This window comes from Populus euphratica, unplaced genomic scaffold (genome assembly GCF_000495115.2).
Source record: "Populus euphratica unplaced genomic scaffold, PopEup_1.0 scaffold64.1, whole genome shotgun sequence".
NCBI classification, from domain to species: Eukaryota; Viridiplantae; Streptophyta; class Magnoliopsida; order Malpighiales; family Salicaceae; genus Populus; species Populus euphratica.
In genome coordinates, this window is record NW_011499923.1 from 139,645 (window position 1) to 155,482 (window position 15,838).

A 15,838-nucleotide genomic window follows, 5' to 3' on the forward strand; every position below is an offset into this window, starting at 1 on the left:
TCCACTTCAAAAAAAAAAAACAAAAAACAAAAACTTTGCCTTTTTCTTTCTAGCTCTCAAGTTTAATACCTGAAATTTATGAGAATGGACTAGCTGATGCGGCTGAGAAGCCTCAAGCACCGCCCCACCTAATCAACCTCTTAAAGACAATAAAAAAAAGAAGCACTATCCTCTTTCCATAATAATAAGGTATAAGCTCCCGAAACGGGCAGAATTGCCTAACCCTGTATTTCCTTGAAGTAAGTATCAGATCGAGTCTTAAGGTGAACGATCATGAAAGCTTTGAGAAAAACTATAAATGAGATGACGTTATGAAATATTTTACAAATATTTTAATTTTAATTTTTTATGTATGTTTGACAAATGAGATCCTGGATAATCTTCATTTTGTCATTATACATTTTATAAAGTATAATTAACAAACATATTTTATTTATTCTTGAAATCTTTTATTAAGTGGGATCTTTGGCCATTGCACAAGTGGTTATTAGCTTAAGCCGGATCTGGTGAGTACAGTGTGGGAGCAACTGATACAACGAAGTCGGACACGATGACTTGCCAAGAGGGATATGTCTTTCTGAGCTCATGTTGATTGTTTTTAAGAGATCAGTGAGCTTTTCATTCCTTCAATTACAGCGGCAACAATTGTAGCCTCCTTCTTCTTTGATGCTGATAAAGTTATGCTATTCAGCCCTCGAATAGGCAACTTTTTCCCTATTCCTTTCATCTTTGCTCTTGTTTTTTATGTTTCTTTCCAAGAAAAAAAGAAAAGGAAGAGGAAATTAGCAATCGGACATCTTAGATGAAACTGTCACGTGAGGAGCATAAATATGTAGGGCTGGAATATTTTTACGACATGCAAGAACTTACCCTCAATAAATTTTGCTTTTGTCCTATTAAAAAAAGCTAAAACCTGTTAGGAAATCACTGTATATGCACAATCATGAACATTGTTTACTGGAACAAGACCACTAATTTTTACTCTCCATAGAAAACCTTAATACCTGCTTTTAAGAACATTAAAGTTTTTTTAACGTGATTAATTTGTTATTTTCAAGTTGAGAGGGGACAAATAAGTCTATTTCTATGTTAAGTGCACAATAAAACGATTAAAATATTATTGGAATAAAAAAATTTAAACCTGACATGTAGGAGTATCAATGGTTTTTCTCATTATTATAATTTAAGATGATGAAAAATTTGATATTTAATTAAATATAAAAAATAATAAATAATTAAAAAGTATATTAAAACAACTAAAATATCTTTAAAGTAAAAACAAATTATGTCCAGGCGGAGCAAGAAAGAAAAATTAAAGGGGTCAAATTAAAAATTAAAAACATCAAATTAAATTTTTAATTATTTTTAAAATATTTACAAAGAAGAGAGTTAGAAAAAAAATTCCCTACAAGGGTCGGGCTCTGCTAGCCCCACCCTGTCTTTGCCACTGTGTCCAAGTTGAAGAAGTATTTTTGATTTTTTATAATAATTTTTTAATTAAAAAGTAATATCCATGGTAATTCTATATTTAACTAAATAAAAAAATAATTAAAAAATAAGTATGCGTGTGTAACACTCTTGAATGCGTGGGAGTTATTGATATATATTGGGTGATATGTGTAATGTTTTTTAATTTTCAAAAATACCTTTTCATTGTATTTTTGAAAGCATCTCTATATCATCTTCCTGTAAATGCAATAAATGTTGATGTTAGTGGTTCAATTTCTATTGTTGGACCATCCTAAATTTTGTGATATGGACATGAAAGAAATAATTTAACAAGATTATTTCATGAGGTTGGCAGATAATGTGGATAGATTTTGTCCAAGTTATGAAGAGAAAATCACTCCAGAACATCTCAATTTTCTTATTAATTGAGAAAAGAAGTTTTTCTTAACTATATAGAAAACTAGGGTACACGATTTTTATATCTAAGTTCCATGTACTAGAAAGAAAAGAGAGACATCGAGTTTTCACGAGAGAACTCTTTACACTAACAAAATTTAAAAGGCCTCCAGCACTGTTGGTTAATACCAAAGGATTCTTGAATGGTGAAAGTCTATATTGGCTTGAGTAGTTAAGACTACCACTAGATTTTTCTTTTTCTTTTTTTTACTTCTCTTGTGTGTGTGTTTTGCATCCCCCTTTCCCTTTTTATCAATTTTATTATTTTTTTAATTTTTTTAATATTAGCTTGATTTTGAATTTATTTTTATAAATTATATCGATTTATTTTTTATGAGATTATCATATTCTCAAATAAATATTTCAACATTTGATTTGTATTCAATTTTACAAGTATATGTTTTTATTATCCATAATTAAATAAAAAATAGTTTTTTAAGTTTTAAAACACAGTGAAGTCCTTCATTCGGATTACAAATTTAACAGATTAAGCCACAATATATATATATATATATGAGTTAAACATCGACGGGTTCTTAAATAAAATCTTTTAAAGTCAAATCATGTTTTTTATCGGATATTGTAGGATCATATCATAATAATTCTTATATAATTTAATTTTAAATCCGAACAAAATAAAGAGTCAAGTTGGATCAGTTGAAATCAAATCAAATAATTTTTAAGTTGAACATTAGATCAAATTTTACAACAATATCACATAGTTTTAATGGCCTGAAAATCTTTTTTTATGTTGAAATTGTTTTTGATTTGAGCAACAACATGTTATTGCATTGTAAACTAATAAATTACTAACATATTGATTGTAAAACATTATTATTATTATTTTATTGAAAACATCTTTTAAAAGTTGCAAAGAAATTATAATAATAAAACTATTAACATGGTTTAATGTAAGTTAGGAGGGAACCTATGGCGAAAAAAAAAGAAAGGAAAGGGAAAATTCTTCCATGGTGTTAGATGTTCAGAGTTCAACTGCCCCATTATCAAATAATGGACAAATTAAGAACCACCTAACAAGTTAATGTACCCAACTGATTCGATTGAAGAAATAAGTATACTACATTGAAAATCTTACATTGGTCAGGCACACTACTTTCTTCGGAGCAAATACACGACTTTGAAAATTTTCATGTAACTCATAAATGTTTTCAATTTTAGCAGTCTTGTCTTAAAACTGTTGCTCTTAGAATGACAAAGGAGGTTATTAAGCAATATCAAAATAGGTAGAGGACTCAATTGCGAGAATTGATAGGTGATGGACTCAATTGGATAGACATAATAGTTTAGGCACAAATTTATCCTTTTCCCTTATATTTACAAGCATATTGTTGTTGTTAGTAATCATAATTGTTTAAAATCATTACCCTGGCAAAGATTTTAAATTGAAATTTAAGATTTTCAAAAATAATTTGGAGTGCATTCAGCTTTTATTCTCATCGTAGTACTAATTCTAAATATATATTTTGAGAATATTAGAGTAAGTTTTAACTTTTTTTATTAAAATTTATTTTTTAATGTTTTAAATTTTTTTTGATATATTGATTTTAAAAAATAAATAAAAATATTATTATAAATGGAAAACACTCTATTACATTTCCAATATCCGCTATAACTGGACTAATTAACCCATGATCTTTTTCATCAAGAAACTTTATCGAAGAGAAAGACAAGACTCACAAACAACTCCATTCTTTCATGCATGCTTGGAAAATTAACAAAGTTTTATTATTCATGATAGGTTAGTTTTCTCTTTTTCATTTTGTTTCAATTGATTTTTCCTCTTTTTTTTGTGATTTTCCACTACAGTTTTCTTTTTCAGAACCTTTTGGTTTATTTTAGTTCTTGTGGGCTGGATTTCTTTTTTGTTTGGAACATTTTGATGAACGGATCATTTTTAACTGCAAAACAATTCCTAGGACTCCGTGGCTCAAATGAACATAGGTATAGTAATGATGATCTAAAACTTTTATAATTCCTACTTTAATATTCTTCTAACTAAGAATATTTTATGTAATTTTTCATATGGCTAGTATTCTAAAGTCCAATAACATGCATGAGACCTCTTTCCCCGGATGTTTGAAAGAGCCGCATAATGCTATACTGTCAAATTCATGAGAAGTTGAAAGACTATACTTCCATCTCGGTAGTTATCAATGGCTCTAGTGCAATTAACAGGAAGAAACACAAGATTACTAGTGGTTTGCTTTCTCACAAAACGTTTCTGACACCAATACAAAATCGCAAATCATTCTTCCATCATCGTACTATTTTAAGGAGGGATCTGGGCAGTACATGCGCAACCCTATCAGCTAACACATGATGAATTTGGCAGATATATAAAACATTAATTAATACTCTGAACAAACCCACCAACCTTACCTAATCAAGGAGCAAACAATATTAATGAAGAATATAATTGTTCATAATGTTCAATTATAAGAACTGGACTAGCCAGTAGTGGTATCGATAATTAATTAAACCCTAGAATCCAAAGCCATGATGGTGCTGAGATTCATTGGGTTCATATACTTGGTGTCGCCAGTCACGATAGTGCTAACGATGATTCTGTTAGCTCTCTCAGTTGGATGGAATGGATCCCAAAATGCAAAGATTTCTCTGTTAGGGCACAAGTTGGAAGCTATTGTGCACAATCCGATCCCATTAAAACGTCCTTGTCCACAGCATGCAACCTGCGATGTCACAAATCCTGCGTATATGTATACCAACCAGCATCAGTAATGTTCATTGGTTTAGTCTTGCAAGTCAAACTTCTTTAAAATCCAATTACTAAGCAGTGAAATGAATTGTTCTTTTTCTTCCTCTCTTCTTTGTATTTAGATGAATATTTGAACTCAAGTCCTTTTAAAAGAAAGAAATATACTAATACAATTGAGCCACTACTCATTTGACCAGTGAAATGAAATAATTAGTTAACTAATTTATATTGTAATTATTGTTTCATGAAAAATACAAATACAATGTATGTATTTTTTTTATTAACATAAATATTCAAATCAGCTTAGTGTATCTCAATTAATTTTATAAATTTTAAAATTAATAATTATAAATTTTTTTAATAACTATTATATTAATAATAATGGGTTCAAACTTAAAAATCACATGAAAGCAAATTTTTTTATCTTAAATTTTGATCACTAGGTCAACTACTACTAGATGGTTATATATAGATATTAATTGCTTATGAAGTTGGTCCGAGACTATATATATAGACAACATTGCACGTCAATAAATGGTTACAAATAAAAGTAATGTGAACCATTTCCTTCTCTGCAGTATCAATAAATTGTGTGCAGTGCGAGGGACCAAACTGTGGCTAGTCTTGTTGTCTTGTAGTGTCCGTATGTTTAGTTGTTGTAATTGTGTTTGCCGTGTAAAAAATATAATTAGATGTTTGTTAATATATTAAATTGCGTTTTATATTATAGAGTTTATTAGAAAATTGAATTTAAAATGAATTTTTGCTGAAACAATTTTTATATATTTTTTTAAATAAGTTTCATAAAATTTTATTTATTTTTTTATTTCAAGAGTATTTTTTTAAAATTATTTTTTTTAATTTTTTCTTCACTGTAAATTAATTTTTTTGTATTTTAAGATTATTTTGATACGCTAATATCAAAAATAATTTTTAAAAAATAAAAAAATTATTTTGATGCATTTCCAAGTAAAAAATACTATTAAAAAGTAACAACAACCAAACATTTTATACATATTTTTTGCTACATATAAACTTTAACTATAATTTTTACTAAACACGTATTTAGATCTAACTAACCACATTTAATCACACTTTTATTTAACTTACTTTTTAAACTATAACCACAAAAGTTATTTAAAAAACAAATACACTAAAAAAATAGTGCATATCTTTGATTTTTATTTTAACTTGATTCTTCATCATTTTTTTACTAGATGAAGTTTTATAATTATTAGTTCTAATCAATACAGATTATATTAAATTTAAGACAATATAACGTGAGACTTATTGATATTATTTTTTATTTATTTTGTTTTTTTTTTACATTTCAATGTTTTTTTATGGCTAGTATCTAAATAGCCATATTTTTTATAAAATCAAAGATTATATATAAAAAAAGGATCAAACTAGAGTCTTTATGCACAGTGGTTGTATACCTAATGTCAATATGGCATTGACTATTTATGGTCCCATACAGATCCTTCCATCAATGTTGTTTTCCTTTTGATCTCCTAAACTTATTGCTACAAGTTTGCTGCATCTGCAATTATTTATGTATATAAACCTGTGCTTTTGAGTAATATTTATTTTGATGACTTACCATATGCCTGAGGATTAGTAACGAAATCCGTGTTCATATCATAAGCATTGGTAGCAATAAAAACATCCGATCCAATTTCCTTATTGAGTTCAGTTATCATTTGCACAAGTTGTGGGTTGAACATGGCAGCTGCTCTCTGCAGTTCAACGGCACATTCTCCATTTCTGCTCCTTGTTGCCCTCTCTGCTGGAGCACAACCTAATGGTCCGGTCCCCGTCACCAAAATCCTACGTGCCCCCAATTCATATACCCTCTGCATTGTGAAACATTAAATCATATTAGTAGTTAGGAATAATTTCAACGCAAAATAAGAGCATCAAAGAAACTTTTCTACAGTAGGTGAAACAATTCATGCAATGTTGTAATGTTCATGGCTATCTAGCAAGTAATTAAATTGGACTGTAAACGTGAGAGTAAGAGATATATTCTGTATAGATGGATCTGGCCAAAAGGCTTTAATGAGAAAATCATCTATCAATGAAAATGCCCTTAAAGGCTTTAAATAACATGTCAGAAAGCATCAAATGCTAAATATTGGCCCAATCACCAGCAGAACATTTCTCAAATTAACCAATAAACTAACTCATTGTCGGCTTCACAAATTCTTGAAAAAACTGATCTTGCTTCATGGCTTCATGAAAAGGAAATTAATGTACTTGGTGGGTGAATTTAAGCCACAAAAAACCCACAGATGAGATGCTGAATGCTTGGGCCTAATCATTCTGTACATTCGACACTAGTCTCTATAAAACTATATGGTACTTCAATTTTGCTCCTACATACTGCTATTTGAACTTGTTACTATAGGGCCTCATGATCTCTTTATAGTGTTTGATTTTTGCACCATAAATTTGATAAAAAAAAAAAAACGAAGTAAATGAGATATTTAAAGTATAATCAACATGGCCAGAAAAGGATATAAAACATATATATTAATTACCACTAGGATTTTGCGGTACTCGGAGATGAGATAGACAACATAATCAGGGAGGGCGAATTGGCGAGATCTTACAGAAAAGGGCACCAAGTAGTAGTTGTTAACAAAGTCATTGCCACCTAGGGTCATCAGGACAAGTGCTTCATTAACCAGTCGCTGAGCTTGCTCAGGTCCAATAAGTGCACTGACCCTTTGCTGGTATTGTTGAAAGAATTGCAATTGTTGGCCGATTCGGATGATGTTGAGCTGCAATGTAGGATAATTGATCAAATAAGCTTGATATGTGAACATTTTGTTTTTTGTTTTTTTCATTCACACAATATAAACTAAATTAATATCAGGTATCCTTCAGTTTAGAAGTCATGGTCTTCCTTTTGATGAAAGAAGACATTCGAAAAAATATAGAAAGTAAACAATAAATAGGTATTGAAAATTACGTGATACATCAAGAATCCGAATTGAAAATGGACTTACAAACTGAATTCCAGTATCATTGAGAATTCCAATTCCAGCAGAGGCAAAGTTGGCTCCAACAAGTAGTTTTTCTCCCTTGAGCTCGGGAGCTAAGTATGGCAATGTGGGTTCCGAGCCAATTGCCTCACCTAGTAATGTACAGTATTGACATTAACCTAGAGTGCAAGAGAATAACATGATATGCATGCACGCAATCCAATAAAAAATCAGATTGATAAAAAAAAAAAAAAAACCCTACTAATGAGGTCAGGGATGTTAAGGCCATTGGAGAAACGTCCAGTAGCACGACGAGTTGGATAATCGACGCCATACGGTGGTGCGTCAGCTCGGGCAGTGGTTGCAAGGTAATTATTGTTTCCATTATCGACTAACGAATCACCAAAAACAAAGAAAGCCCTGGCCTCAACTTGAGGAGTAACACCTGCTAGTGTTGCTACCAGCCCTAAAATTAGCAAAGAAATGAAACATGGCGAGGTATGCTTGGACATTTTTCCAAGCAACCCTAGCACAGCTCTTTATATGGGTGCCCGGACACTATTGTGATGCGCAAGTAAATGATGAATGAAGCTAGGTATAAATAGTGTTCATCGCTTCAAGTTATGAGCCATTGATCGATGCTACATTAATGACGTGCTCAACCACCAAGCATCTGATAGATAAGGGCGGCTGTAAAAACCGAAGCTAGCACGTCCAAGTTGTTTCAGTCTGCTATATAGCAGAGCGATGGAATTATCCACCATGCCTAGCACTCGTGCTTGACAACTTGCTATTGCACAGTCCATTAATTTTCATATTTTAGTGACAACATAGTTGAGCTGGCAATGGTAATTAGAGTTTGGATGCTCAATATATATACAACTATTTATCAATAGTACGTGTAAGCACTTCAATTTTTGAAAAAACATTTATAAACAAATACAGAAATTTATATGAATGAATTTCCAAAAACTTCTATGACCTCTGGAGATCTCGGAGAAACTAGCTAGTGATTAATTGGTCTGTGGATTGACATTAATCAGCTTGATGGATATCCTCATTAATTGTTTTTTTCTTATAATGATCGAGGATTTAATTACATAATTATCAAGAGACTAACTACCAAAAAAATATAAATTAAAGGAACGAGAAGAGAGAGAGTGAAGGCTCCTCTTACTCCTATAACAAATACAAAAACAATATCAGCAAAGCCTTGAGAAGCAGCATATATAACATTAATTTGTGATCTGCATTATCTCTGAAAGCTTTGTTTCTCGTTTTCGGTCAGAACTGAAAGCTCCATGTGTTAACCAGCTTACATACAAGGCAACTTGATGGTAATGTGATCTGGCTTTGGTCGATAAACACCATCCATACAGCAACGTTAGTAGGGCTAAATCCATCATATAAACTACAACTAGCATCAGCTAAGTTGGGGGGAAATGAAATATTGTTTAGAGTCGGTAGCTAGAAAACAAGAGATGGTTTCAATCCTTATTTGCTCTCCTTTTTTCTGGCAACATACAGTGCTCCGTAGGCCTAGAAAATGTTAGATGACTAATATTGAAAGGAAACCACAGCTAGGACGCGGATTTTTCCAGGAAATGCGGCTTTCCAAGAAGCCATTGGCATTAATATTATTTTGTCGTCTTTTTATTGCAATTTGTTAGGGCCATAACGAGGGAACATATCAATATCCAGTAATGGAGCCATGTGACAAACATAAATAAGGTGGGGATGATTTTATCCACTTCTCCCACATTATCCCACCCGAATTAATCAAAATGAAAAGGCACCATAAAAAATGTCTAAGCATGGTGGATATGATGCTTAGATAACACTAGTAAACTGGATCCATAACTAATTAATTTAGACTTTTAAATTTTTTTAAAAAATTGTTCTTTTATATAGGTAAATTTTCACATATTGTACAGCCTCACATGTAAATATATGATACACATGAGCTTACGAAGTCAGGAAGTCATGGGATTCGCCACCTAATTATTTGATTTGGGGTCATTATAAAACTCAGGTATACTAGTTTTATTAGAGATTTCAAGGGTAAGAGACTGATTATGGCTATAAAATATATTAGCACCCTTAATGACATCTTACATAAGATAAGCTACTTTGTCGCTACCAGAATTCTTATATTTTTAATGAAATTTTTGGTTGGTATTTGTACTATCATTCTGTCAACAATAAATTTACCGACGAGATCATAGATGAAAATGCTTCGTCAATAAAACTCTCGTCGATAATATATTATATGTCGATAATAAAAAAATATTATTACCAATGGATTTACTAAATGAAAAGGCACGCAAAAAAAATTTCCCGCTTTATTCCGTTGGTATATTCCTTGAAAAGCTTCTCATATAACTAATAAAAATATTGTATGCAATTCCATCAGTAATTATTTAAAAATATATTTTTAAAAAATCTATTTAATAGAACTAGAAAATAATTAAATTAATATAAATCAACATTTCATAATACTCAGGAATTGAGTTGCTTGGAAAAAAAAATCAACTCAAACAAATTTGCAACAAATAAATAGCACAAAAAAATAAATACCTGAGATGACCTATTTCAGAACCCATAATCTAGCAACAAATATAATAATTTAATTGAAATTTCACAAAATTGAAAAAAAAATCCAATAAAATTGATCTCATAAGAAAAATAAATCTTTTAACAACATTTATACAATTATTAAGAACTAAGAAAATTAAAAATAAGATAAAAAAATATAATGCAAAACAAATAAAAAAAAGAAAAAAAATATTACTTTAATGTAGTTACAAGTAAAGAAAAAAAAATTCATAAAGTATGTTAGTTAAAAGAAAACTGAAAAGAGAAAAGAGGAGAAGACAAGTCTTAGCATGGAAGAGAATAGAAGGAGTTGAGAGAAGAGAAGAGAAAAAAAGAATGAGATTTTGGTGTTTTTTACATAAAAAAAGAAGAAGGAGAAGATGCATGTCTGTTGTGAAATGACAGATTCTAATAGTAATATTTTTAACTATTTTATTAGTGATTCTGTCTATTATATTTAATTTTAATTTTTAATTTAATTAAAAAATTTCAGAAATCGCTAAATATCATTAATGATTTTACAATCCATCGGTGATTTTGTCTGTAATATTTAATTTAAATATTTAATTTAATAAAAAAAATTTAAAAACAACTAAATAACATCGACTGTTATTCAATTCGTTGGTGATTTCGTCTATAAAGAACATTAAATAATAGTATAATTGAGAAGTAAATAGTTCAAGAGCTCTTTAGAAAATACTGACAGAATTAATTCATTAATAATTTATTTTGTAATTGATATGATAAATGGTGTCCAGAAAAAATTAATAGTTTACCAATGAGTTTACGGACAGATTTTACTGATAATATTAATACCATCGGTAATTATATTGGTATAAATGACATATTATTATACCTTTTCAATTTGTTTTAATTACTTCCTTTTCCACTGTAATCCTTTAATTTTAATAAATATATTTTATTATTATTATTATAAAAAACAAAAAAAATCCATAAAAATTCCAAGGGTCATCTCAAATATTTGTGATTTTTTAACAAGTTTTTCCAATAATTTTGTATAATATCAGGCTGTACATTTACATTTGAAGATATAGATCCGGTATTAAAACACTTGGTTTTCTCCAAAACTTTTCTTAAAAAGATTGAAACTTAAAAAAAAAAATTAATTTCATCTTTAAGAAAAAACAAATATGTTTTTTTTTTCATGCATACAATCAATTCCTAAAAGTTTTTCAAATATATTTTCATTAAAAAATTATATTTGTTTCATGTTTTAAAATGTAAAATAGATATCATAATCAGTTTATAATTATTCATTAGGGTTTGATCAAAATATCAAAAAGCATTTATTAATTATTTTGTTTATTTTATATTTAAAGTGTTAGGATTTAATTGTAAATTTTCATATTTAAAGTTATAAAATTATATTATAAAATATACTCTCTCGTATTAAAAATACAAAACACAAAATAAACTTGATAATAAAATTTATGCTTTATATTTAAAGTATATCTCATTGCAAAAACTCTAACCTGAGGAGTAGATTCTTTTTATAAAATAAAAGTTTCAAAAGAAACTTATGTTTGAGGGACTTTTAATGACATAAATAAATATTTTGGAAAGTTTAGAGGGTAAGATGTAAAATAGTATTTTTAAAGCGAGTTGAATATCAGGCTGACTAAATTAATGGGCCGGTAGTGCCCTATTTGTACTGGATATGTTCCTGCTGTTATTGTGCGGGTATAGTTGCCATTTCTGAAGATTGTGCGGCCTGCGCCCTCATATTGCGCCGCTTTTTGAGGCTGCGTTAGACATTCGTCGGCGGTGAACACAGAAGCTGCAACAGATCCGCAGCTTCCACGTTAGGTAATTGCGTCCCAAAAGCTATAGGATTCAATAACAGTTGAGAGCTCATGCGACACCCGGAAATTGTTTTCTCTCCAATTTTAATGGCTAGAAAATTATGCACACTGACAAACAAAGGATCAAACTCCTCTATTTTGCTTTATAGGACTAACCTTAAATACATTCTCAGTCAACTATTAGAACATTATCAATTTTGTTCCCAGATCTTTTAAATTTCCCATTTCAATCTGTATGTATGTTGGATATAGTTAACAGAAAACGTTAAGAAATTAAATTTTAAAAAAAAAAACTAAGACTCCTTGCGAAATTAATGCAATCCTTCTTAATAAATATTATGGATTATCATAATAATCCTAAATGAATTTTTCATTTTTCATTTTAATTTAATTTTATCTTTTCATATTGTAATAATGTTGGTTTGAGATCAACAGGTTATTTTATTTGTTAACTGATATAAATATCAAAGTATCCTATGGAATTATTTTGGTTTTTAGCTAATATTGGATTTTAAAAAATAATTTTATTAATTTATAGTAATTAAGGGCTTGGGGATCAAAGCATCAGCAAATATTAAGCCCCTCTAATTTTCTTCCATTAGAGACGGGGTTGCACCGGCGTAGGGAAATATTGAGGTTTTTTTTTTTTTTTTTTGGTTACCCAGCATTGTGAAGATTGATTGGATCCTGTACTACACGCGCCAACAAGTGACGAAAACCACAACACTCAGGCAGCGCATGTTATTTTTTCTGGTGGCCAAAAGTAGTATTTTGTGATTGCATTGGGAGCTTGGCAGCATCTTCTTCCATTTATGGCAACGCATGCAGCTATTGTAATCGCGACAATGTGTGCCCACAACGCTTTCTTTATTTATTTATTTATTTTTATTTTTTTATCTCTCTACCGTTATCGATAATCATGGTGATCTAGCCACAATTCTAAGTTTTCCTCCTTTGTCATTTTAAAATTAATCTTTATTTTTTTAATGCTAATTTTTGTTTTAGATTTTTTGTAAAGTAATTTTTTTCTTCAATTCATTAATCAATCTAAAATTATAAGTTGTCTTTTAAAAAAAATTATTTCAAATTTGATCCTTATTTTTTTAATTATTATTTTTTATTTTGGATCCTTTTATTAAATTGAATTTTTTTAATTTTTTTATTTAATATTAGGTTAGTTGAGAATTGAAATTTGGTGTTTTTCTCGATAGAAAAATTTTAATCTTAAGACCTAGGTCCCATGTATAGAATGTTAACCAAGGTCGACATTAGTTCTATTTTGGAGTTGATTTTCTTTCTATTTCATTTTTTGATGTTGAATATTTTGAAAATTGCACTTCATTAATTGTTTTTGTTTTCCTTCTATGAGTATGTTTGATATTGTGGTAGCTTTTATGGTTGTAGTTTGAAAAAAGTTGTTTTATAAAAAGTATTTTTCGTTGAGGTTGGTTTGGAATTTATATATGTTTGTTTAAAAATGTAATTGAAATTGAGGTTAAACAAAAAGTAATTTAATGTATTTTGTTAAGAATATTTTTTAAATTGAGGTTATAAAATAACTAAAGAAGATATATATTAATATTGATAGTTTTTAATTTAAATATTATAGATTTAACTACTACTATTACATTATGGAATAAATAATATTTTATATAAAATATTTTTTATTATTTCATTAAACTATCTATAATTCCATCGCATATGAAATTCATCCGATAAGGATTATAGTTTTCATGGTTTTTTTAGCGTGCAACAAAATCAGAAAAAAATATTATCAGGAACAAAATTGAGATTACGATCAAATTTTGCAAATGCTACATCATCATGCGATCTCCTTCTAATTTATATAGTGTCATTGAATAATGTTAAATACTAATTTGAAAAATAATTAAAAATAAAAAAAATTAGATTTTTTTACTATTCACTTTTGTGTGCAGAGTGACAGCCATATAAGAAAGTTCAACATATGGTTGAACTTGCAAAAAGCAGTAAAAAACTGCTTTTCCACAATCAAGGTCTTTTTTTTTTTTAAAGATGCGTATATTATTTAAACACTAAAGTTTGGCGGGAGTAGTATAAAAGCTACACAATATCTTACTATGGCAAAAAGTCATATATAGAATAAAGCGCAGTCTAAAATAAACAAAAGCAAAGAAAACCATAGAATACCTATCCGAATGAGCTTAAAGTTAGACATTTCTCTATAAAACAAAACAAAAATAACTCAAAGATATAATAGCAGAAGACACAAAAGCAAGGCCATAGAAAAATGGTGGAGTCAAAGCCAGACAACAAATTCACTTGATCTCCGTATTCCTTGTTTAGCCATGCAATTACTTTCACGAAAGATATGAGAGAAAGTAACTGAACCAAAATATGCTTTCAGTTTATTAACAGAGGAGAATAGATTATGATGATTCCAAGGACGGTTGTGAGGCTTATTCATCCAGCTAATAACATTGACAAAGTCATATTCTATGATGAGGTGTTAATGGTGGAAGAGACAATTAGATGCTGATAGTTCAATGGCTTTGATAATAGCCCTTAACTCAGCAATATTAGAGTCTAAAATACCAACTGGAACAGAGAACATACCGAGAAGATGGCCATTATGATTTCGCAGCACACCACCTATTCTATAGGGGCCTGGCTTACTAAGAGAGGAGTCATCCACGTTCCATTTGAGGCTATTAATCATAGGAGGAGACCACATATTATTAATCCTGGAAGAGTGAGCATTGGACTACCAAAGCAAGCCATCTGCCAATCTGATTAGATCTATATGGGAGTATGGGAAATCAGAATGGATAGCTTTTAGCCATAGACATAGACGGGTGATAATAAGAAAGAATATTGAATCATAGTCAGGTGTCTTCTATTGGAAAATCAAATCATTTCGAAGAAGCCAAAGAGACCATGCCATTGAGAAGAACAACATCAGTCACGCCTTCCTTTGAAAATGACCATGCACCATGGATGTCCATTGAGACCACAAATCTGAGAAGCTCTTTGGGCAACACTAAACTAAACCCCACCATTTAATGATTTGGGACCAAATGAGCCAATACTTATGGCAGTGCAGCAGGATATGGTCCACCGATTCTGCCTCCACTAGGCAGATAGGGCAATTTGATTCCAAGCTGACCAATATACCTCTTTGAACCAACATACATCGGGTGTTGATTCTGTTAATGATAGCCATCCAGCAAAAGAACTCTACCTTATAAGGGACAATACCTTTCCAAATTCCAACAAACGAGAAGGCATTGTTTATGGAAGGCTTTGGACTTAACAATCCACAGAGAGATTTCACTGAAAATCTTCCTAAATTATTATCCTTCTATATTAGTCTATCCTCTCCATCTTTATCCATGTGTATTGTCGATAGGATTGTATAAAGTTGATCGAGCAAGCCAATGTTGCGCCCCTATAGTGGATGTATCCAGGAAAAAACCTAAATCCACTCATACCCTTCCCACATTCCCATCTTAGCAATGCTGACAGCTTTGTTATTGGATAATTGGAAAAGATTAGGGAAGTGCTCTGCTAAACAGTAGTTATTAAGTCAGCAATCAAGCCAAAACATAGTCTTCTTGCCATTTCTGATAAGAACCAGAGATTGCTCATTCATAATATCCTGCAACTTATTATTTCTCACACAATGATTGACAATCCGGGACCATGTAGTTGTAATTCCATAATCGAGGTCTTGCCTTAGATAAATGGTGGGGCCTACAATTTTATATATTATTTTCAATTAATAACCAAATATTATTATTAGTGCGTTT

General features: G+C 30.1%; 2 protein-coding genes across 2 annotated transcripts in view; both read right to left on the bottom strand.

The window, feature by feature from the left end:
* LOC105135419 (GDSL esterase/lipase At5g33370-like) overlaps positions 1-727 on the bottom strand; it is a 14,489-nt gene extending 13,762 nt beyond the window's left edge. The window contains exon 1 of the mRNA XM_011040282.1: positions 635-727. Coding sequence (XP_011038584.1) covers positions 635-727 — 93 coding nt within the window. The remainder of the gene's footprint in view (positions 1-634) is intronic.
* Positions 728-4,289: 3,562 nt separating this feature from the next.
* On the bottom strand, positions 4,290-8,406 carry LOC105135328 (GDSL esterase/lipase LTL1-like). Its single transcript, XM_011040148.1, has 5 exons — positions 7,895-8,406; positions 7,657-7,784; positions 7,186-7,428; positions 6,246-6,498; positions 4,290-4,633 (listed from the first exon to the last, which is right to left on the bottom strand). Exons 1-5 carry the CDS (start codon positions 8,142-8,144, stop codon positions 4,401-4,403), a joined length of 1,107 nt encoding a protein of 368 aa, XP_011038450.1. The 5' UTR covers positions 8,145-8,406; the 3' UTR covers positions 4,290-4,400.
* Positions 8,407-15,838: the final 7,432 nt, after the last annotated feature.

Excerpts from the sequence above, each read along its gene's own strand:
- LOC105135328 (XM_011040148.1), bottom strand. The coding sequence starts at position 8,144 with ATGTCCAAGCATACCTCGCCATGTTTCATTTCTTTGCTAATTTTAGGG. Across the intron at positions 7,429-7,656 it reads ATGATACTGGAATTCAGTTT|CTCAACATCATCCGAATCGG; the intron begins GTAAGTCCATTT and ends CCTACATTGCAG. Across the intron at positions 6,499-7,185 it reads AGTACCGCAAAATCCTAGTG|AGGGTATATGAATTGGGGGC; the intron begins GTAATTAATATA and ends TTCACAATGCAG.